This window comes from Saccopteryx bilineata, chromosome 8, assembly GCF_036850765.1.
Source record: "Saccopteryx bilineata isolate mSacBil1 chromosome 8, mSacBil1_pri_phased_curated, whole genome shotgun sequence".
Taxonomy (NCBI): domain Eukaryota; kingdom Metazoa; phylum Chordata; class Mammalia; order Chiroptera; family Emballonuridae; genus Saccopteryx; species Saccopteryx bilineata.
The window spans coordinates 34,483,052-34,506,077 of record NC_089497.1 but is presented as its reverse complement, the minus strand read 5'-3'; the positions used below and the strand labels follow the sequence as shown (position 1 = coordinate 34,506,077).

At 38.0% G+C, this 23,026-nt stretch overlaps 1 protein-coding gene across 8 annotated transcripts in view; it reads left to right on the top strand.

The window, feature by feature from the left end:
* CBLB (Cbl proto-oncogene B) overlaps positions 1-23,026 on the top strand; it is a 239,262-nt gene that overhangs the window by 194,508 nt on the left and 21,728 nt on the right. For 3 of the 8 annotated variants that reach the window (XM_066240711.1, XM_066240709.1, XM_066240710.1), the window contains exons 14-17: positions 8,401-8,547; positions 11,924-12,021; positions 12,137-12,268; positions 15,147-15,287. In XM_066240711.1, coding sequence (XP_066096808.1) covers positions 8,401-8,547; positions 11,924-12,021; positions 12,137-12,268; positions 15,147-15,287 — 518 coding nt within the window. The remainder of the gene's footprint in view (positions 1-8,400; positions 8,548-11,923; positions 12,022-12,136; positions 12,269-15,146; positions 15,288-23,026) is intronic. The other 5 variants (XM_066240714.1, XM_066240717.1, XM_066240712.1 and 2 more) reach the window with 3 other exon arrangements.

Sequence of the window (23,026 nt, the reverse complement as noted above, 5' to 3'; positions counted from 1 at the left end):
TATTTACCAACGTGAGGAAGATCTGAGAGGGAGCATGTGTGGGAAGGGGGCAGTGGTGATAAAATTACAACTTAGGGATCTGTTGAGTTTGGGGTGCCTGTTAGACCTTGCATCCAAATACAGATGTTGAGGGTATAGTTGGCCATAATAACATCTAAGCTTTAAAATTTATATTGTATTCAGGTAAATATTTCAGTTGTTATGAGCCATCAAATGGGCTCCAACTCCAAAGCTACTATGAATGAGTGTCTCATCTTAGGGTTTCAGGGTAAGAAAGGAAGAGAAAAAGATTAAGAAAGAAAATGCAGAAGTGGTTTACTATTGCCTTCTGCCGCATAGTAATTCCAACATACATGTGCTAAGGCTGTGGTCGGCAAACTCATTAGTCAACAGAGCCAAATATCAACAGTACAACCATTGAAATTCCTTTCGAGAGCCAATTTCTTTAAACTTAAACTATATAGGTAGGTACATTGTTATTAACTTAATTAGGGGACTCCTAAGCTGGCCTTTGCTAAACACTCAAGGGGTCAAAGAGCTGCATGTGGCTTGCGAGCCGCGGTTTGCCGACCAAGGAGCCAAGGTTTGTGGTAGAGCACATCACCAAATGCCTAAAACATGAAAGTGCCTGGCAGGGAAAAGTTTCAGTAGGTGATATCCAAAGCTGATGAATTCATTTCTATGTGGCCTGTACCAAATTTAGTAAATTGGTTACCTTAATTAGACATATGAATGTAATCCAGTGAGATTTTTAACAATGTAGGAACTTATATAGTTAAAGTATTACCTTCAATCTAACTATAGTATATACCATTTACCCCAGAAATGTTGATATTTGTAGAAAACATATTTACGACATTTCTGTGTAGCAAAATTTTAGTAAACAATATTTGTTACTGGTTATTACCGTAATTTCCTTTTATAAATCAAATTGCTGTGTAGAAATTAGAAAAGTCTATTTGTGAATACATCCTCAACCATTGCCGCCTTCTAGTGAGAGTTATCTGAGAGATCCATACCTGGGTGTGTGTGCATGCCTGGGACTGTGGTTGTCTTTAAATAGTGGTTACAATGGTCCATACATAGGGAAGTGTCAATTGTACAGTTAGACCAATTTGACTGAAATGATGAGCAAATTCATTGTAGAGAGTAAAGTTTTTGTTTTATTGTGCTTTGTTTTTCAATAGTGAGTGAATAGACAGAAAAAGAAAAGAAAAAAGAACTGAATCACAAAGCTATTAAAACAAATACCACATTGTAGTTTTTAAAAACTTAAAGGTAATGAGCCTGATGGACATTTGTCATCTTGTTTATGGAGCATACCAGGCTATGTTTCTCATGCTTAATGTCAAATGAGCAGGAAAACATTTTCCATTCTTATTCATGTGGCAGTGTGTTCTACAGTTTTACATTAATCCAGCTTATGTTCAATAAGAAATTAGTATCACTGATTTAAATATAATATGGTAGAAAACTCTTTTACAGGAATGTAAAGCTGTAATTAAGACTATTTTATTAACCCCGGTGAATCCTAGAGAATGAACACTGTTGCTTTTCTGTTTGCCCTTGAACCAGCTTTCTCTCTATTACCCTAAAATCTTTTTAAGACTTGCTAAGATGATGCACTATTTTTGTTTATTATTTTGCCTTTGGTAAATGAAAAGATGTACTATTATCAAAGATGGCAGTCCTGTGTCAATACTATTGACAGCATATACAGGACATGGTGTGGAATGGGTCCGTCTTTTCAGTTTGTCCATTTGGTTTGGATCCATTGATGTGATTCAGTATTTGAAACTCAGACTTAATTTATAGATGACTATAATCATGCAGAAAAAAATTAAGTTTTCTTTAAGTCCCCTGCAAAGCAGCCTGACTATGCTAGCATAGGTTTTCTCATGATTTATGGGTGAATCGCTTGAACCTACTTTTTGACAAATTGATGAAAATAATTGAGGGCTGTTAGCATATCATTTAAACCAGCCTCAACAAGAAGAGCAATAGTGTATGGAAAGAGTACAAAATAAGTATTATGGGCATTATTTTTCTCCTGTTTGTTTTGGTATTATAATTCTCATTTCAGATAGAATTGTAATCTCCTTCCCTTTTGTAGGAAAATGACATTTGGAGGATGGCTATAATCAGGGTGGAGGAATGCCACTAATTCCACTAATCTTTCATTTTCTCTGACTACGATGGGAACTGATATTAACATTAATCCCAGTAGTCTGACAAATCTGTTACTTGTATTTTATAGTCACAAATAATTAGGTAGCCTTAGACTATCATGTGAACCACTTGATACTATTGATATTTAAAGATACAGTCTAAATTATATGCCTTATACTGGCTCTTTTTTGTCCCACACAGGGGTAATCTACCATATATTCTCCATCCCTCCATGAACATATTGACCCATTAATAGGAAATGTATAGGTTTAAAATGATTTTATTTTCATATTAAGTGGGGGCATCTTCACATATTCCACCACATTCAAGCATTTATGTATCCATTAACATTTCTACATAGGATCATATAGAATTAAATAAAGTTTTGAAGACCACTAAGATATTAAGCGTATTTGTTTGTGAAAGATGCTTATGGGAAATATCTTAAATGAATTAAATTTTGCAAAATAAAATTCTTCCAGTTGTTAAATTAAAGCATAATTTATATATTTATACAGTAAAACTCACCTTGTTTAATATACAATTTTGTGAGTTTTATCAAATGCATAGTCATGTAATCACCACCTCAATCAAGATATAGAACAATTCATTATTCAGAAACAGTCCTCCTGCGTCTTGTGTGAATTTCTCTTCTCACCCCAAACCCCGGAAATTACAATTTATGTCCATATAGTTTTGCTTTTTCCAGAAGGTTATATAAGTATAATCATATAGTTTATAGATGTTTAAGTCTTCCTTTTTTTCTAGTTAGCATAAAGCATTTGAGATTTATCCATGTTGTTGAGTGTATCAATAGCTTGTTACTTTTAGTGCTCAGATTAAGTATTCCATTTTAAAACACACTTCCACTGAGGAACATTGGGCGTTGGTTTCATTTTTTGGTTATTGCAAATAATGCCACTTGAATATCATCGTAAAGTCTTTATTGTTCAACATGTATTGGAAAATTAGATTCTCAAAAAAGGTACAAGTTGTATAATATCTTTTTGATTGCTAAAGAAGACCCCTAACAGTGTTGAAGTAATATTGGTCCTGAATAAATTAAGAATGTAACTTGAAATTTGTTTCTCCAATTTAAAAACAAGTCCATAAAAAGTCTTATAAATAAAACATGCAAAACCTAATAATATACCACATTGACTTTCCTTGATGTCATGAAAGAACCCTCAAAATTAGTATGTTTATTGTAAACTTTACTCTGATATGTTGGGAAGTGTCTTACATGTGGCACGTGTACAGTCATTATTTCAAATACAGCTATGTTTTGTGTTACCACTTCTCTGGGCTGTGATTTCTCTGAGTTAGACATTTTCTCTGCTAGGATTAATATAGTTGGACTGTATATTAAAAAACTATGGACTGATGTATATTATAGTCTTTAAAGATTTGGTTTTAATGGAAGATTTTTTAAAACCTTGTCTTCAGATACTTTTTTTTTTAAGTGAGAGGAGGCGAGATAGAACTCCCGCATGTGCCCCAACTGGGATCTACCCAGCAAACCCTGTCTCAAACCCTGGGGCCAAGCTCAAATCAACTGAGCTATTTTTAGCACCTGAGGCTAATATCCCCAGCAGCTGGCCAACATTCAAACAAATCAAGCCATTGGCTATGGAAGGGGAAGAGGAATAGAAGGGGGAGAGAAGCAGATGGTCACTTCTGTTGTGCTCTTGTGTGCCCTGACTAGGAATCAAACCCAGGATGTCCATACACCAGGCCAACACTCTATCCACTAAGTCAACCTGCCAGGACCACCTTAGATATTCTTAAATAAAGATTCTTACATGTTGAGAACAAGCAAAATATCATATTTAAAATGCTATTATAGATTATTAAAGGATCCTGAAAATGATTGTTCTCTTACCCTTAACAGTTTGGTCATGTATTTCTTTAATAACCAATCATTATGTTCCTCTAAGAGTTTGTGAATACTCCCTTGAACACATACCATGGCAGTTATTTGTTGACTCAGAGTCTACCATTAAGCATTTTTCAATTCAAGACAGAAATAGAAGAGACACATAGCCCTGGCCGGTTGGCTCAGTGGTAGAGCGTTGGCCTAGCGTGCGGAGGACCCGGGTTCTATTCCTGGCCAGGGCACACAGGAGAAGCGCCCATTTGCTTCTCCACCCCTCCGCCGCGCTTTCCTCTCTGTTTCTCTCTTCCCCTCCTGCAGCCAAGGCTCCATTGGAGCAAAGATGGCCCGGGCGCTGGGGATGGCTCTGTGGCCTCTGCCTCAGGCGCTAGAGTGGCTCTGGTCGCAATATGGCGACGCCCAGGATGGGCAGAGCATCGCCCCCTGGTGGGCAGAGCGTCGCCCCATGGTGGGCGTGCCGGGTGGATCCCGGTCGGGCGCATGCGGGAGTCTGTCAGACTGTCTCTCCCTGTTTCCAGCTTCAGAAAAATGAAAGAAAAAAAAAAAAAAAAGAAGAGACACATAGATGAATATATAAAAAATATAATGCCAATGGACAAACATATATTAAATGCATATAATAAAAACTAAATTTGTTTCATGGGGTAGTGTCACAGGGGGTTCACATATAGAAAATAAGGATAGATGTTTCTACTTTGCTTTTTTTTTTTTTTAGAAAAGTGTGTGGACTAATTGAGGTATTTAGAAATGCTCAAATGACCATACTGTTGTCTGTGTTCGGTGATTACAAGAGGAAAGGGGTTGTGGGGGAGGTAGAAGAGGGAAAAGGGGATAAATGGTGATGGAAGGAGACTTGACTTGGGGTGGTAAACACACAGTTCAATATAGAGAAGATGTATCATATTATAGAATTGTATATCTGAAACCTATATAATTTTATTATTCAATATCACCCCAATAAATTCAATAAAAAGTTTTTTAAAAAGAATTCCTCAAATGAATGAAAGAAAATAACTTGGTAGGATAATGTTTGAAATATATTATATAGGTCAAGCCAACAGGATGTATAGAAAGTTACCCTTCTTATTTTACAGGGTGGATTTACAGTTGTTCATATGGAAAATAATACATTAATAAATAATAATACCAGAATAGACTCTATATTTCGCATACTCACAACTATGAACCTACTTCTGTCCCACCCTGTATGCCTCACACCAGGAATATAGAATGTTACAGAGGAATACTTCTGTGAGCTTTCAGTTTCAAAATGTAAACATCACTAATTAAGAACACTGTTGGATCCAATAGTCAATGTTTCTTTCCAATGTGCACATGAAGAAAATGGACTATTATTACTCACTGAAGGCTCAAATAACACACCATGAATTTTACAAGAGGTGCAGGTTGCAGTGAGGATGACTGTACATCTTTGAGAGGATGTGTCTTTGTGCATTACCAGTGTATTAACTCATGATGACAGCCACAGTGCAGACCACTCTGTGGATATACAATGATAATATAAAGAAAATGAAGTAATAAATATAAATAGTAGGGTTGTTTAGTTGGCAGCTTTAATTTGGAACAAGCCAAATATAATTTGCTTTATTTTATTCTTCTGCTATCCTGAAAAATTTTAATAAGCCAAATAAGTGACTGAAAATTTTCCCATGTCCCAAAGTTAGATATTTTCTCCACTGCCAAAAGAAATATACATGATTGCTAATTAAAATTCTTAAACTAATTAGTTTACAACTTATTAATTGTAATTTAAATTGAACCTGCTTCTTGAATAAGTTAAAGAAGAGAAAAAAGATCCCAGATATAATTATGCATATTGTAACTGTTTGCACGAATTGAGATTTCTCTTTTGGTATTTTGTACACCTCTTCTTTATCTTAATTGTATCTTCCCCTTCCATTATATATTTTTTATTAAGACTTTATTTTTCGGCCAGGGCACACAGGAGAAGTGCCCATCTGTTTCTCCACCCCCCCCCCTTCCTCTCTCTCTCTCTCTCTCTTCCCCTCCCGCAACGAGGCTCCATTGGAGCAAAGATGGCCGGGGCGCTGGGGATGGCTCCTTGGCCTCTGCCCCAGGCGCTAGAGTGGCTCTGGTCGCAACAGAGCCATGCCCCGGAGAGGCAGAGCATCGCCCCCTGGTGGGCAGAACGTCGCCCTCTGGTGGGCGTGCCGGGTGGATCCCAGTCGGGCACATGCAGGAGTCTGTCTGACTGTCTCGACTGTCTCTCCCCGTTCCAGCTTCGGAAAAATACAAAAAAAAAAAAAAAAGACTTCATTTTTTATATCAGTTTTCGAGTCGGAGCCCAGTTGAAAAGAAGTTGCAGAGATTTCCTGTATACCCCAGCCCATCATTTGCCTACCCTTGCCTTTGTTTTTATTTCCTTCAGGAATACTACTCCCTCTGTTGCTTTGTAGCGAAGGGAAAGGAAGAGTAGGCGGAAATGACCCGAATGAAATCGTTTATCATTGGAGAGAAAATACAGAGTCAGCCACAACAGATGTGATTTCAGAAATTATCTTTTTTGGTCTCATCATTTAGTGCTTCTCTATAAACTTAAATCTTTGGAAGTAACCTGCAACAGGCAGATAGTAGAAATTTTCTGACAATTTGGTTGTTGAATTTTTGGTCAATAGGTCTCTTTTTAATAGATAGTATATATTTGAATTGCATAGGAAATAATGTTTCATTATGAATGAAAATACATCAGAGAAAGGATATATATTTTTCTCATTTTATTTGCTAATAATACCCATTCTGGTCCTTGAGTTAGCTAAGTTTATATAGTCATGTTATAAATGTGTGTGGAAAGGTAATGTTTGAAGTCCTCCTCTAAGTAAATCATTATTTTGCAGTCCATATTGTTTCCAACCTTCATTTGGAATATACATCTTCCAAGGTTACACCATAGAATAGAAAATCCTTCATTTATTAATAAGGGATTAGTTTATGCTCTGGGCATTGACAGTGAACCTATCACTGCATTTTTGTGCTTTCATCCCACTATGAACTGTCATTTGAATGCCAAGGTCCCTCAAACAAACAGGAAGTCAAAATTGATATTGAAAAATCTCCAAAGATGGGTAAAAGTATACTTTTGAAAAATTTTAGAAGAAAATTTATTTCATCTCTGAACTTTCTAGAGACCCAGTTATATGATTGAAACTTGAAAACCTTGTTTTTTGGAAGTGTCCTTTTGTAACGGGCACCAAAAAAAAAAACAACCCTTAAAATTGTTTGCATTCTAACTAGTGAGAAGATATCAAAATAAAGAAGTTAGGTCTGGCTTACTTGATGGCTGATAGACCAGAGGCCTCTTGCTCCCTCTACAGAGGTGCTTCAAAATTGCAGTCACAATTTTTTTTTTTAAGTTTGATGAACTAGGTTTGCCTTGAGGTTCATGATGATAAACAAAAGGCTGTGGATCTATATCTACCCCCTTTGCTTTGCCCATCAGTTGGCTGTCCTAATGTGGATCAGGATTGGTTTGTGGGTTTTTAATTTGGTGTTTTTCTCTCAGCGTCAGCAAGGGTTTGATTCCAGTAACAGAACTGGCAAACAGCAAGTCTTTGTTTGTATAGCTTTATGTTATTTATTTGCTGTCATGGATGGGTAAAATGCTTGAAATTTCTTTTGGTGTTAGGTGATTGTTTTACCCATTTTCATTCTTTGCTTATTTAGCCAGGGAATTTAAGCCAGAAAAATAATATACTGTACCTCAATAAATGAATTAGTTCTCATAATTTACTTCTAATTCTTTCAGTCGTTTTTAGTTCTTTCTTGTTCTGAGAAAGAAAAAATAACAAATTTGAATTGTGACTTCACAAGTGGAAGAATTGTTTAAACTGGATGTTTTTTTCCCTACAGGTAGTATTCACAAGAGACAGGAAGTTTGGCTTTTCTATAAGAACCTCATTAACATAAACTACCATGCATATGTATATATCGTCTGAATTTACCCATTTAAGTCAAATTGAAACAAAATGTTAATATTTTGGTAGCTTTGGTTTGAATAATTTTATGCATTTTCTCTTACAACTCAAGATAATTATACTTGACAGGTTACTAGTTTTTTTGTACTGTGCAGTTTAAATTATAACAATTCTTTGATTTCATCAATAGAGTCTAAACAAAAGATGGAAAATTCTTTTCATTTGTATTTAGCATGAGAACAACTCTTCTGATGTTACCCTGTAATTGAAAAATGAACACTCATGACAAAGTAGCTACTTTAATTTGAATATGTTGCATTTTAAATTTACCTGTACTAAATTACTATGCTTATACTAGACTGGATTTTTTTCCCCCTCTGGTAGGTGTACTGGTCCATTAGCAAATTCTCTTTCAGAGAAAACAAGAGACCCAGTAGAGGAAGATGACGATGAATATAAGATTCCTTCATCCCATCCTGTTTCCCTGAATTCACAACCATCTCATTGTCATAATGTAAAACCTCCTCTTAGGTAAGAATGCGGGTGGCTTTTTAATCACCTCTTGTCTGCATAAACATTATCATTTACAGTTTGTTTTTAATCAATTAAGTCCTATCTGTTTATTAAAAATCCTTGATTTCTTGCTCCAGACTTTTTTTCTTTCTATATAGTGTTTTCTGCATTACTTTCACAAGAAAAGTAAAGATGCAGATTTTTTCAGGAAGTCATTTGACTAAATTAGTTGGCTACTGAGTCTTAATGGGATATTTGTTGCTCCCTCTCTCCCAAAAAACAAATTATACTCTGATAAAACTTTGCTATAAGTTATAGTGCTCATTAATTCATGAATTTTCAATAAGCTATTTTCAAGTCATTTTATCAGTTCCTAAGTACACTCATGAAGAACAATTAGGACTTAAAAACTAAGGTATTATACCAGCCAACCTTAGACTTTTTCTTCCTGATGTAAAGATTAGTAATATTTATATTCATTTCCCGTATTGATGTGCTGCCTCCTTCTACTCAGATCTTGAAGAAAAAGAAAAAAAAAACCTAAAATTATTTCTCTTAACTGTTTTTTTTTTATCTTGTACAATCTATTTACTTTTGCTTGGATCAAATAAGAATGTGAAGAAAAGCTTTTGGTACTGTTTTCAGTTTGGGTTTTTTCCTTGTCAGTTCTTTTCACTGTAATGGAGACATCCTTGATCTTTGAAATAGCAGCTCCGGTGAGGTATATGAGTTAATAAAATTTGGTGTACATTGAAATATTAGTTTGTCTTTAGAAAGAAGGGTATTCTGTTTATTTTAAAAGACTGACATATGAATTTACTCAGTAAGTGAAATCTTATTTTCTAATCTCCAGTTTTCTTTGTATAATAACATCCCTGGAGCTACACTGAGAACATAGAATAGGGTTCAGCTAGTCGGGTGGCCCAGCTTTTTGCCTTACGGTATCTCTTGATTGAGAGATAGGAGAGCCTTTGGATAGTTCACTCATCTATGTCATCTTTACTTGGTGTACCATTTCTTTTTGAGGTCAAGTCAGTCAACAAAAAGCATTTTATGTGTGGAATGTTGCCTTTTCAGATGAAAAATCTGAAAACGCTTTTAATGCCCTTCTTCAAGTATTGTACAGAGATAGAAAATGCAGTGCTTGGAAAAGAGAAGCAAATCTTCATTTTAAACAGATAACTTTCTTCCTGCATGGGTGATCCTGGTTAGAATTCAGCATTACAAAGTTATTCACCAAGAGTATTAACATTCTGAAGTCCAGGGCTTAGTATTTCAAAGCAAGAACCAATCTATTTCTTGCTAATTGCGGGTATTTAAGACATTTGTTGATAACATGGTATTCTTCAGAAGACAAAGCAATACCTAAGATGCAGTTTGTTGTCTCAGAAGAACAAAATGTCTACTACTCTTCAGAGAGAAAAACGTTCTTTCTTTACATCAAATACAAATTGTTACAAAATTTATTTCCTTTGACTCTTTTTTTTTTTTTTCTGAAGCTGGAAACGGGAGGCAGTCAGACAGACTCCTGCATGCACCCAACCGGGATCCACCTGGCACGCCCACCAGGGGCGATGCTCTGCCCACCAGGGGGCGATGCTCTGCCCATCTGGGGCGTTGCTCTGTTGCAACCAGAGCCACTCTAGCGCCTGAGGCAGAGGCCACGGAGCCGTCCCCAGCGCCCGGGCCATTTTTGCTCCAATGGAGTCTTGGCTGCAGGAGGGGAAGAGAGAGACAGAGAGGAAGGAGAGGGGGAGGGGTGGAGAAGCAGATGGGCGCTTCTCCTTTGTGCCCTGGCCGGGAATCGAACCCGGGACTTCTGTATGCCAGGCCGACGCTCTACCACTGAGCCAACTGGCCAGGGCTTATTTCCTTTGACTCTTAAAAATGTGTAGTAATTTGTAAAAACTGAAATAAGATGAGCTTCTTACGTCCACATGGTATCTAATTTTTCATTGCTGCTGAAATGAGGGTTATAATTATAAGACTTTAAATTCTAATTGTCACATTATATTAGATAAGTTGTCTGATGGCAGGCCTCCCAAATCCAGAAAATAAATTAGAATTATGATCACCATTACCATCTTTGTACTGTTGTAGAAAAGGACTAAATGTTGATGATATATAAACTTAATTAGAGTGCATTTTTTTTAAATCTAATTTGTTCTTGAAAGCTGGAGATGAAGTATCTTCTTTTGTTTAAGCTCTTTAAGCTTAAACAACTCCTTCCCCTCTGTCCCCCCCCCCTACCCTTTGGAACATCAGGAGGAGTAAATTGTCAATATGTGGAAAAAGTTAAACAGTAGATGAATAATTCAGTTTCAGTAAAAATTCCTCATTATTTTGAACACTCAATACATGATAACTATTTTTAAATGAACCATCCCTGGCCTCTTGAAGAGACATGGCCGCCAGAGAGGAGAATGACAATGAATTTCAGATGAAGCACTCTTGCAATAACTATTCAAATAGCTGCTGTCTTCTCCATTATGTATGTACTTCTATGTTGCCCCAAGAATTCCGAGTAAATTAGAGAAAAGGAAAATGTACACTCTTCTTTCTACATAGCCCTCTGTGAGCAGAATAACTTGGTGAGCAGAGGGCTCATGGTTTCCCAGTTATATTCTTAAGACAAAATATGCTCTGTATCTTCTCTTCCTGCTATCTTCCCATGCCCCAATTTTATCCGTTGTGTTTATAAGTATGATTTCAACAAAAATACCATTTAGTAAGTAGTATTCTTTATAGACACCGAGATCGAAATATTTGTTGTATACCCAAGATTTTTGACAAAGTCATTTTTGTATATAGTTATCAGAAGTACCAACATTTTGTTCATGGCAGCAGTAAAATTATACTGTAGACTAGGTCTTTAATATGCTTATCAGAATTTTAATGGAATTACTGATCATTTAGTAATTCTCTATCTTTGATGGTCTCTAATTTAATTGTAAGGAAAGTGTAAGTTACAGAAATAAAAATATAATGTTAAATATGATCAATGTATGATGAAATCACTAGGACTGTTAACATTTTTGCTTTATTATATTTTTTCTTCAAAAATTTGACAAAGTATTATTAGAGAACACTTTCAAAATATGTTAATTTCAAAGGTGTTTTTAGAGTAGCAACAATTTTTGTGACCATTGTAATATTGGTTTCACTTTAAAGAGAGATTGTATTCAATGGGTTTACTGCTTCTGCTTTGTGAAAATATTTGAGTAATAGTATCTAGATAATATTACTTGTACTTTTTCCAAAAAAGCAAATGAATTCTATGTAATTTTAAACTTTATTATATGATCTGGGTTGCTAATTTCCATCACCCTCCCAAATGCATTTTAAACCGAAAGTGATTGTCCTTATGCTTTTTATCCTCTGGTCTCTGCTTTAGGTCTTATGATAATGGTCATTGTATATTGAATGGAACAGTTGCTACATCTTCAGAGATGAAGAAATCAAACAGCCCTGAGTTAGCCATATATTTAAAGGGTATGTATAATACATATACTCTTTGTGTTCTACATCTTAATGGTCAGAATTTAAAGGCAAAATTCCATGCCATTGCTGAACTGAAAATACATTAAGATTTTGTGTTATCCTCTAGGAGATGTTTTTGATTCAGCCTCTGATCCAGTGCCATTACCGCCTGCCAGGCCTCCAACTCGGGACAATCCAAAGCATGGCTCTTCACTCAACAGGACGCCCTCTGATTATGATCTCCTCATCCCTCCATTAGGTTGAAACCTTTAAAAATTTCAAATGAGCCACCCTGCCTCTTCTTTTACCAAATACCTGGATTCTCAGAAATCAAAGTTCAGTGTAATGCAAACTCACTAGGTTATTAATTTTTCTGAATTCAAATGGATTCTTCAGGTGATGGTGGCTTTCAAGTTCATGTGACCATTATTCCATTTAGATGATTGAAGTAATGGTGTAAATAGCTGGCCAACTTCAGGATTTTAGAAAGTTGTATCTTGTGCTGAATGTAGTCTACAAAAAGAAATACATGGGGGCATTGTTCAGGGACTTGCGTTCTAGGAGATTTGAAATGTTCATCTGAGAATTTCTTTCAGTACAGTTCTTAATAAATATGTACTGTTTCTTTCTTTTCTTTTTTTTTCATTTTTCCGAAGCTGGAAACGGGGAGGCAGTCAGACAGACTCCCCGCATGTGCCCGACTGGGATCCACCCGGCATGCCCACCAGGGGGTGATGTTCTGCCCCTCTGTGGTGTCGCTCTGTTGCATCCAGAGCCATTCTAGCGCCTGAGGCAGAGGCCACAGAGCCATCCCCAGTGCCCGGGCCATCTTTGCTCCAATGGAGCCTCGGCTGCGGGAGGGGAAGAGAGAGACAGAGAGGAAGGAGAGAGAGAGGGGTGGAGAAGCAGATGGGCGCTTCTCCTGTGTGCCCTGGCCAGGAATCAAACCCGGGACTCCTGCACGCCAGGCTGATGCTCTACCGCTGAGCCAACCGGCCAGGGCCTGTACTGTTTCTTTCAGCATAAAATGACCCACTTCTACTTAGCTAGTCACATTATGGAAATTATATAACTTATTTTAGAGAGCTAACATTAATTTCTGTCTTGTAATTATTGCAAAGAATTGTTAGAAACACATCCAAAGAATCTGAATTTCTTTAAAATTTTAATGTGAAGAAGTACAGTATTGTGTGTTTGGTATGTGTACATGTATGAAGGTACGCACAGGTGTGTATGTATGTTAAAGTTGGCTGTCTGCATTTATTTAATTAATTTTAGGTGTGAAGCTTCTTATCCTTTTTTTAGAGGAAGACATTTAGAATCTTCACACACTTTAAGGATTCACAGTAACAAGTCATTATAATATAAAATAATGTATGGTGAAGGTTCATTTATAAGTTATCTGAATTATTAAACCACCAGAAATGTGAAATGAACCTTTAGTTGTTTTTTTTTCTCAAACACTGTCAACCAGTGTTTCCAAGTAGACCATTGCAGTGTTTTTTGCTCTCCAATTTTGTTTGTTTTACACATGAAACCACACCTGTTCTTTCTGTAGATCAGTGTCTTAATCTCATCTACATGAGTTAGAAGAGCCTCCTAATTCCTTCTTTACTTAGTGTTTCTCTCACCTCTTCTTCCTATACACTGATTTTTGACCTATTACGGAGTTCAGAATCGTGATCAGCACTGTCCAGTAGCACTATGTGTGGTGATATAAGAGATCTAGTCACATGTGTGATGGTGGAACGGAATCTTAATTAATTTTAAACTAAATAGCGAAATGTTCATGGTAACTACCATATTGGAGAATATAGATAAATGTTCCAGCCTATCTTTTTAACTCCACCTTCCTCATTTACATCTCATACTTTATTTATACTGCTTACCATCTAGAAGACACTATCCTCACATTGATGAACAAATATTTTTAGCCACTGCCCCACACCTTCCTGTTCTTGATAAATACTACCTTATCCACTTCTCTGCCCTCTTAAAATGAACCTGTGGACTTTGATCTTGAATCATTTGTGAATTCTTCTCGGATCTCCTTGTGGAATCTAAGCTCCTTGGGTCAGGGCCCTGTGATTTTGATCTTCACACTACCTGTGTGTCTAGCATGGTGCCTGACATTTAGCAGCTGAAAAGCGTTTGAATGAATAAAAAATAGGTTGGAATAGTAACAGAACTACTTCTCCTATACCTTCAAATATTTTAAGTTAGAAAAATATTTATGATTATTACAGAAAATATTTTCAGTATTTTTGCAAGGCAAGCTTTGTGAATGATGAAATGATTTTATGTTTCTCAGTAAATTTAAATACATTTTAAAATTATTACTGAATTTTTATTACTGGAATGGATAGGTATTTATATACTGTTTCATAAAGTATATATTTAAGACGGCTTACAAAAATGCACTGCAATTCTTTGATTTTTTAAAAGAATCAATATAAAGGCAAATATGAGTAGAATAGTATATGTGACAGAGAATAAATAAATAAAAGCATGCTACAGTGTTCTGTAGTTAATAAAGCTGGGAAATATGCAAATATAAGTCACTAGCTTTGAGGCCACAAAATATATTTCTATATTTAACTGTTCCTCTTTAGAGATATCTTGTAAATAGAAAAATATCATATTCTTTACTAAAGGTATATTTTCTGTGTATTTTGACACTGACATATGGAGCAATAGCTTCCATAAATTAAAAAGATAATTATTCTGTGACATTAAATTTTTGTGTATAGTATGATTTTCTAATTAGAGGTGGTTATACAAAGAATTCTGTTTTGATGGTGTGGCTTATAATACTTAGTTCAAAATTCCAGTGTCTTAATATTATAAAGTTTACAGGTAAACCATAAGCTGTTTCATAACCTGAAATGCTGCTATTTTTATAGAAAGTCCTTGGAGATAGAAAAAGTTTGCACACACATATGTGTTTGTGTATCTGGTTTGCTGCTTTCTAAATTTCCACAAAATAATTAATTCCCATTATTAAACTTGGTGAATGGCTGGATAAACACTGAAGTTCTTTAAAAGCAGCAAGAGGAAATCAAATCTTTACTTTGGCCTGATACTGTGTTTCAAATAATGAAGTCCAGCTGTTGATACTGACCTTTCTTTAAATGCAGGTGAAGATGCCTTTGATGTCTTACCCCCGTCCCTGCCGCCGCCCCCGCCTCCTGCCAGGCACAGTCTCACGGAACATTCAAAACCTCCTGGCTCCAGCAGCCGGCCATCCTCAGGACAGGACCTTTTCCTTCTTCCTTCAGGTAGGAGAGAAAAGCCAAGGGAAACTTTTCACCCAGAGCAAACTTATTTCTAGATCCTACTGCTTTTATCTCCCTGGCAGAAAAACCCATGGTGGAGAAGATAGCAGTTGGCTGGGTTTGTTTATCAGTGGTTGGTTTAATTGCAAAAGGATTACAAAACTGGTGAAAGACATAAAGAATAAAAGAATTTAGAGACGGTGCTGTTTAGATTATCCAGCCAAATTACACTGGTATGTTACAAACGCATCTCTGAGAACCAGAAGGGTTCTGTGATTGGGCTGGTAGTGATGGAGAGAAAAGTTAGATTCTGACTCCAATTCTGAGTGCAGCAATTTTTTTTTCTCAGAAGTTTTAAATTTTTTATTACATATATCTTAGTGTTAATCAGACTACAACCAGTCCGGGGGTCGGGTTACTCGCTGCTGCAACAGCCAATAAGCAGAGACTGGGTCTGAGAGGAAACAGGCGTCTTTAATCATGATGGTCAGCAACCCAAGAAGACAGGCGGCATACAGCGCAAAGCCTGCCTTACAATCTCAGGTGCAGTGACTGATTATATACTTGTTCAGGTGAGGTTAGTATGGGGGGGGGGGAGGGAGCATGCTGTTAGTCATCAAGCAGGATGACCAGTTCCTGGAATCAAAATTTCTTCTCTATGGCATTCCGATCTAATCATGGTCTTTATTGCTTCTTGGACACCTGTCATCTCCTCGAGGGTATGGGAATGTCAAACTTCAGTATTTCTCCTGCATTCTTGGGTGGGCGGTCCTAAAGACAATCTAGGAAATAGGTTACATATGGTGCACTAGCAATCATACACACACACACACACACATCAACACCCTATCATTAGGGGCATAATTCTGTTCAAAATCATAATATTTTGATAAATTTTATTATAACGTTGATAACTTTTTCTGAAATATCTTCAATTTAATATTTTGGTACATTTTTATTTTTAAATGTCTCAATATATCTACTCAAATTATTGGTCTTCAAGGAAAAATTAATATGTACCTTTTTGTAAACCCAAGTGCAGAGCAGACATAAAATAAAGGGGCGTAATGAACCATCACTGCATTAGAATTATCAGGAAACAAGTTCAGTTGTGTATTAACTACTTCCTGCAAACTGTGCTGTTGTGACACGGGGATCTGTGCTCTGAAAGTTGGCCTCCTTGATTTGTATTGGTTGACCATAGGATACAGCTTTTCTTTCTTACGATTGCTTTACATTTAGTAGGAGACAAATCATGAAAAAGCTGTTAAAGAGCACAGTTTAGCCGTTGGCCACCTGTACAACTTGAGAGTCTTAACCGTTATCATTCACCTCGAGCATTCATTTTTCTCAGTTTTCTTCCAGTTGGTTTGATAATTTACGAAGTTTGAGGTGATTTGTAAATAAGACAAATTATAGACATGTACCTTGGAACATAGAGCTTTGGTTTCTAAAACTAGTTTTGTTTTGTTTGGTTTTAGAAATAATTTTGAGTTTAATTTTTGGTGTGTAAAATGGTGTTCTCTTAAGAAGTCTCCCTGCCCACAGAGCGTATGAATTCATTGGATGCTTCCAAAGGGCAAGGGTCATAACCTTTCTAATCCAAGCAGAGAACTTGGATAGCTTAGGCTTTTATTTATATTGCTATATATAAGCACCAACATTTTGCTTTTTCACTTACACTTTTTCTAATCTTCATTTTATAAAAGGAATTTAACTCATACTTTTAAAAAAAGAATCACTCGGAATCTTAGTTCACCTTTCCTAAGACTAACTTTCTTTCTGCTGAAAGAAAACATTATACTCTCTTTTCCCTATTTTTATAAACCGAGTTAATTTTAAAGGTTTTATTTCTTTATCATAATTTTATAGTTCATTGTACTTTGTGTAAAAATACTCATAAAAGTGCTTTCAAAATTGCTAAAAATGGTATTTCAAAATGAAAATACCCCCTTTTATTAGATAAAATGAAGTTGCAAAAATTGTCTCATTTTATATATAGATTTGGTTTTGGTTTTGCTTGCCTGTGAGGGAGTACAGGAGCTATTACCCTTGACCTATGGGATGAGGCCAGCACGGGACCAGAGCAGTGTCATTTGAACCTACTGGCTGGCTCTCTCTTGACCTCCTTTTATACATGGAAATCCCTAATTCTACTCACAACAGTGTTGACATCCCTTGACTATGAATATTTCTAAGAAAAAAATGGCAACATTTCTTTTCCATTTCCAGTCTTTCATATCATTAACATGACAGATTTCCAGTCTCTTGCCAGATCCATTGAGAAGACTGTTTTTATTCAGTTTTATTTATTTATTTATTTATTTATTTATTTACAGAGACAGAGAGAGAGGGATAGATAGGGACAGACAGGAACAGAGAGAGATAAGAAGCATCAATCATCAGTTTTTCGTTGCAACAGCTTGTTCATTGATTGCTTTCTCATATGTGCCTTGACCATGGGGCTGCAGTAGACCGAGTAACCCCTTTCTCAAGCCAGCGACCTTGGGTCCAAACTGGTGAGCTTTGCTCAAACCAGATGAGCCCGCACTCAAGCTGGCAACCTTGGGGTCTCGAACCTGGGTCCTCCGCATCCTGGTCCAACGCTCTATCCACTGCGCCACTTCCTGGTCAGGTTAAACTATATAGATTAACTCTTGTTCTTTTAAGAAGAAATATTGTAATTCTTCTTACATATTGTAATAATATGGTAGACTATGAAGGTTTCTTTCTGCTCATAAATAAGCATTTGCCTATCATTTTGCAAAATATTTAATACAGTATACTGTCTAAAGAAGTATAATAGAAGATTTGCAACTGTGGTTCTTCACCATTCTTTAAAAATTTTATTTAGAAAATTAAATTTAACGGGGTGACATTGATCAATAAGAATACATAGGTTTCAGGGAAACACTTCTATAGCATTTGAACTGTTGATTGGGTTGTGTACTCAGCACCCAAGTCACAGTCGTTTTCTGTAACCTTACATTTGTCGCTCTTTACTCCCGTCCCCCAGCCCCCTTTCCCACTACTCCTCCCCCGTAACCACTTTACTTTTAGCCAAGCAGTGGTTGTAGATTATTTTACTTGCATTTCCTGCTTCTTCGTGCTTGCTTTTGCACTCATTGTTGTAGATTTTTTTACTTGTTTGGGGACATTTTGACACCAGCAGGAAGAGTGAAGAAAGCAACTACAGGAGAAGTTTGTACCTGGGTGAAAATATCATGGGATAATATTAAAATTGAGATTGTTGTCAAGTCATTTAAGAAATGTGGCATTTCAAATGCCATAGATGGAACTGAGGACGAGGCCATATATGAAGACAGTGATTTCTCATCAGACACAGATGAGGACAAGCTAATAGATGGGAGTTTTGACGATGAAAAGTTGTATGAGTTTTATGATGAATAAAACTTGAGTTTAATAAATTTATGTAATACATTTTTTTTTTCAAATTTCGGGCCCCAAACTTAAGGTGCATCTTATACATGGGAGCATCTAATACATGGGGAAATACAATAACTAACTGCTTTTCAGACTCTCATGTGTCTTTAACCTTTGGCATTTTAATTATGTGTCTTAATTAAAGGTTTATCTGTCTAATTGTAGGCTTATCTGTTTGGGACTCTGTATTTCCTGGATTTGTATGTCTGTTTCTATTTTTAGATTAGGGAAGTTTTTGGTCATTAGTTATTCAAATAAGTTTTAAATCACTTGCTCTTTCTCTTCTTCTGGTACCTCTTTGATGGAAATGTTGTTATAATTGATAGTGTCCCAGAGGTCCCATGAACCATCCTTATTTTATAATTTTTTTTTCCTTTTTGTTGTTCTGATTAGGTGTTTCGTACTCCCTTGTCTTCCAGATGCCAGGTTTGATATTCATTTCTGACTCATACTTTTTATATGTTTTTTATCACATTTTTACCTTTTCTATCTCATTGTTGAAGTTCTTACTGAGTTCGTCTTTTTTTTTTAAATCATTTTTATTTAATTACAGTTGTCATACAATATTATATTACATAGTTTCAGGTGAACACCCCAGTCCCAGGGGTCTCAAACTCACGGCCCGCAGGCCGCATGCGGCCCGCCGAACAATTTTGTGCGGCCCACAGACTAATCCACGAACTACAGTTTCTGGTCGTTTTGTGACACTGAAAAGTGTTGCGTAAAGTTGCCTTTTGTAGACCTAGTGCGGCCCGCCGAATGGCTGTGATCTTGCTCTGCGGCCCACATGCTGAGTTGAGTTTTTGTACATAATAATATGGTAGACTATGAAGGTTTCTTTCCGCTCATAAATAAGCATTTGCCTGTTCGATTCCTGGCCAGGGCACACAGGAGAAGCGTCCATTTGCTTCTCCACCCCTCCGCCGCGCTTTCCTCTCTGTCTCTCTCTTCCCCTTTGCTCCATTGGAGCAAAGATGGCCCGGGCGCTGGGGATGGCTCTGTGGCCTCTGCCCCAGGTGCTAGACATTATATAACTTAAAAAGTGATCAACCCAAAAGTGATCAACCCAATAAATCTTTTTTTTTTTTTTTACAGAGACAGAGAGAGAGTCAGAGAAAGGGATAAATAGGGACAGTGTTGGGCAGATAAAATATATTATGCTCACTTTGTTAAAGACGGCGCTGCTCATGAGGAAGCCGTCGCCCAGGTGATATTAATGTGTGTCTCTGTGGGCAGGTAGAATCTTTGTAGCCTGGGGCTTGGTTTTGGGATTAAGCCTTGCCCACCCTTTTTGATGTGGGGCGGTACAATCCAATCATGCCTCAGAGAAGTGACTTTGTGTTAGAGACTTCCCTATTTTGTATATTGGATTAGAGGTTGTGAAGCTACAGTATAAAATGGGGGCAGAATGAGAGTTTGCCCTCTTGGTTCCTGGGATGATTAGCATGAGAGAGGAGAGAACAGAGCAGAGAGCAGAAGGAGGCCACGTGGAGTAGGCCAGGAGAAGCAGCCAAGATGGCGGAGTACTGAGTGAGATGCCAGTTTGAGCAGTTTGATGCTGGATAAGGAAGGAGATGGGGAACTGAGGAGAATAAGGCTGGTGAGCTAGAAACCTTTGATTCTAGGAAACTCGGATAAGTCAGTGGCTTTGTGAGCACTGAATGTGAGTGGGTTTTGGAGCCCAGTGTGTGTTTTTACTTGCCCGCCGGGTGCAAACTAGAATTAAAGACTATGGCCCACCAGTTCTTGGCTCCGTTGTTTCTTTACCAACTGTCCGAATCCAATGCGAACCTGCATGGGCCAGGCTGCTGTGATGGTGGCCCTGGCCTTGGCCACTGGCTTTACAGACAGACAGGAACAGAGAGAGATGAGAAGCATCAATCATCAATTTTTTGTTGTGGTGCTTTAGTTGTTCATTGATTGCTTTCTCATATGTTCCTTGACTGTGGTGCTACAGCAGACAGAGTAACCCCTTGCTCAAGCCAACGACCTTGGTTTCAAGCTGGTGAGCTTTGCTCAAACCAGATGAGCCCGTGCTCAAGCTGGTGACCTCGGGGTCTTGAACCTGGGTCCTCTGCATTCCAGTCCAACGCTCTATCCACTGTGCCACCATCTGGTCAGGCCCAATAAATCTTTTACCCACTGACACCATGCATAGTTACTAGTCTTCTTTAAGAAGAAGAGAAAATGATAAAAAATATGAATAATAAAATGTCAATAAATATATATCTATCAACAGTTGAGTTCTATTCTTCACCTACATTCATTAAACCGCCTTATAAAACCAGTGTTTGGAATTCTGCATCTGGTAGATTGCTTGTCTCCATTTCATTTAGTACTTTTTCTAAAGTTTTGTCATGTTCTTTTATTTTATCCCTGTTTTTTGTGTCCTCATTTTGGCTGACTCCTTTTGCTTGTTTCTGTGTATTATGGTAGATCTGCTTTATCTCCCATCTTTGACTTGTGGCTTTATGTAGCTGTCCTATGGGACCTTGTGGTGCCATCTCTTTGGTCACCTGAGCTGGATGCTCCAGAGATGTCCCTTGTGTGGGCTTTGTGTTTCTTCCTGCTGTAGTTGATCCTTGATTACTGTTTTCATGTCAGTGGGTGGATTTGACCCTCAGGATTACTGGGTCTGAGGGCTGACTGTGACTGTAGCACATGAGCTGTTGTGTGGGGCTGACCTCACAAAGCAGGAGTCACTTTGGGGGGTCTCTAGTGCCAGCCAAGTCTGGCTTTTAGGTTTGTCATTTGTGAAGTAGTTGGGTGGTGTTCTAGTGTGGTCTGATACCAGCCAATTAATGTGTTTGTTCTGGAGCTACTGGGTGGGGCTACATTGCAGGTCGCTTCGTTTACTGCTTGTTCCCAGTGTGGAACCATCTGGTTGAAGCTTCAAAGTAGTCAATTGGTGGTTGGTGTACACTTTTCTGGGCATGAAGGTTCTTGAGAGAGGCCATTTTATGAGCCAAGGCTGATAGCCACTAGTGTTAGGCTTGGGACCTTTGGTGTGCACTGCAAGGTGAGTTGAAGCCAGCTGTTACTTACGCCTTGTTTGTGGCCAGTTAGTTGATGCTGTGTTCCAAGCTAAGACTGGCCACTGCTTATGTCAGGCTTGGAGCTACCTGATGGGAGTTACATTGCCAAATTGAAACTGGTCACTGATCACGCCAGTCTTGTGGTAACTTAGCAAGAGGTACCGGGCACACTAAGGTCAGATATTTACTGATTGTTTGGAATTTGTGGACCTTTGAGAAATTTTAGGAAAATCTGTGGCATGAGCTGAGGCAGCCTGCTTGTGTGGACAAACCACTGGAAAATGTTCAGCCAGGCATGCTAGTAGGATGAGACAGGATCTCAGGGAATCAACAGGGTGGGGAAAATAGTGTTAGCAAGGTTAATAAAGATCTCAGATTTGTCATCCCCCTGGCCAGGATGGCTGGGTTGGGGGAACACTCAACAAAACTACAATGATACCTGCCAGCACTTCTGTCCCTGGAACGAGCTGTCCTGAACGCTTCTTATCCAGCCCTGGCCATGAAGTCATCAATGTAATTTCTCCCCATAATTCCTTAGCACTGTTAGAGCTGTTGCTGCTACACTGGCACCCAGAATGAGTGAGTTTGTGAGTTTGTGCTTCAGACCTGCAGAACCTAGTTCTCAGTAGCCCTCCTTTTCACTTACATGTAAGCCCTGCTGGTTTTACAGCTAGATATTATGGAGACTCCTCTTCCTGGCACTAGCACATTGGTTTGCGGAGCCTGGTGTGGGACTGGGACCCCTTGCTACTCAAGGACACCTCTGCAGCTGAGATATCCCTATTGATTCTTATGTGCCACACTGTGAATGTAGATTCTGCATCTCTATTCCTCCTACTTGTCTCTACCTGACTTTTGTGTGTGTGTGTGTGACAGACAGAGAGAGGGTCGGACAGACAGGAAGGGACAGAGATGAGAAGCATCATTTCTTTGTTGCGGCACCTTAGTTGTTCATTGATTGCTTTCTCATATGTGCCTTCTTAACCAGAGGGCTTCAGCAGACCGAGTAACCACTTGCACAAGCCAGTAACCTTGGGTTCAAGCTGGTGAGCTGTGCTCAAACCAAATGAGCCCACGCTCAAGCCAGCAACCTTGGGTTTAAGCTGGTGAGCTGTGCTCAAACCAGATGAGCCCACGCTCAAGCTGGCGACCTTGGGGTTTCAAACCTAGGTACTTGGCATCCCAGTTCAACACTCTGTCCACTGTGCCCTACCTGGTCAGGCACCTGGCTTCTTTATTTCCTAAGTTACACACTTCTGCTTA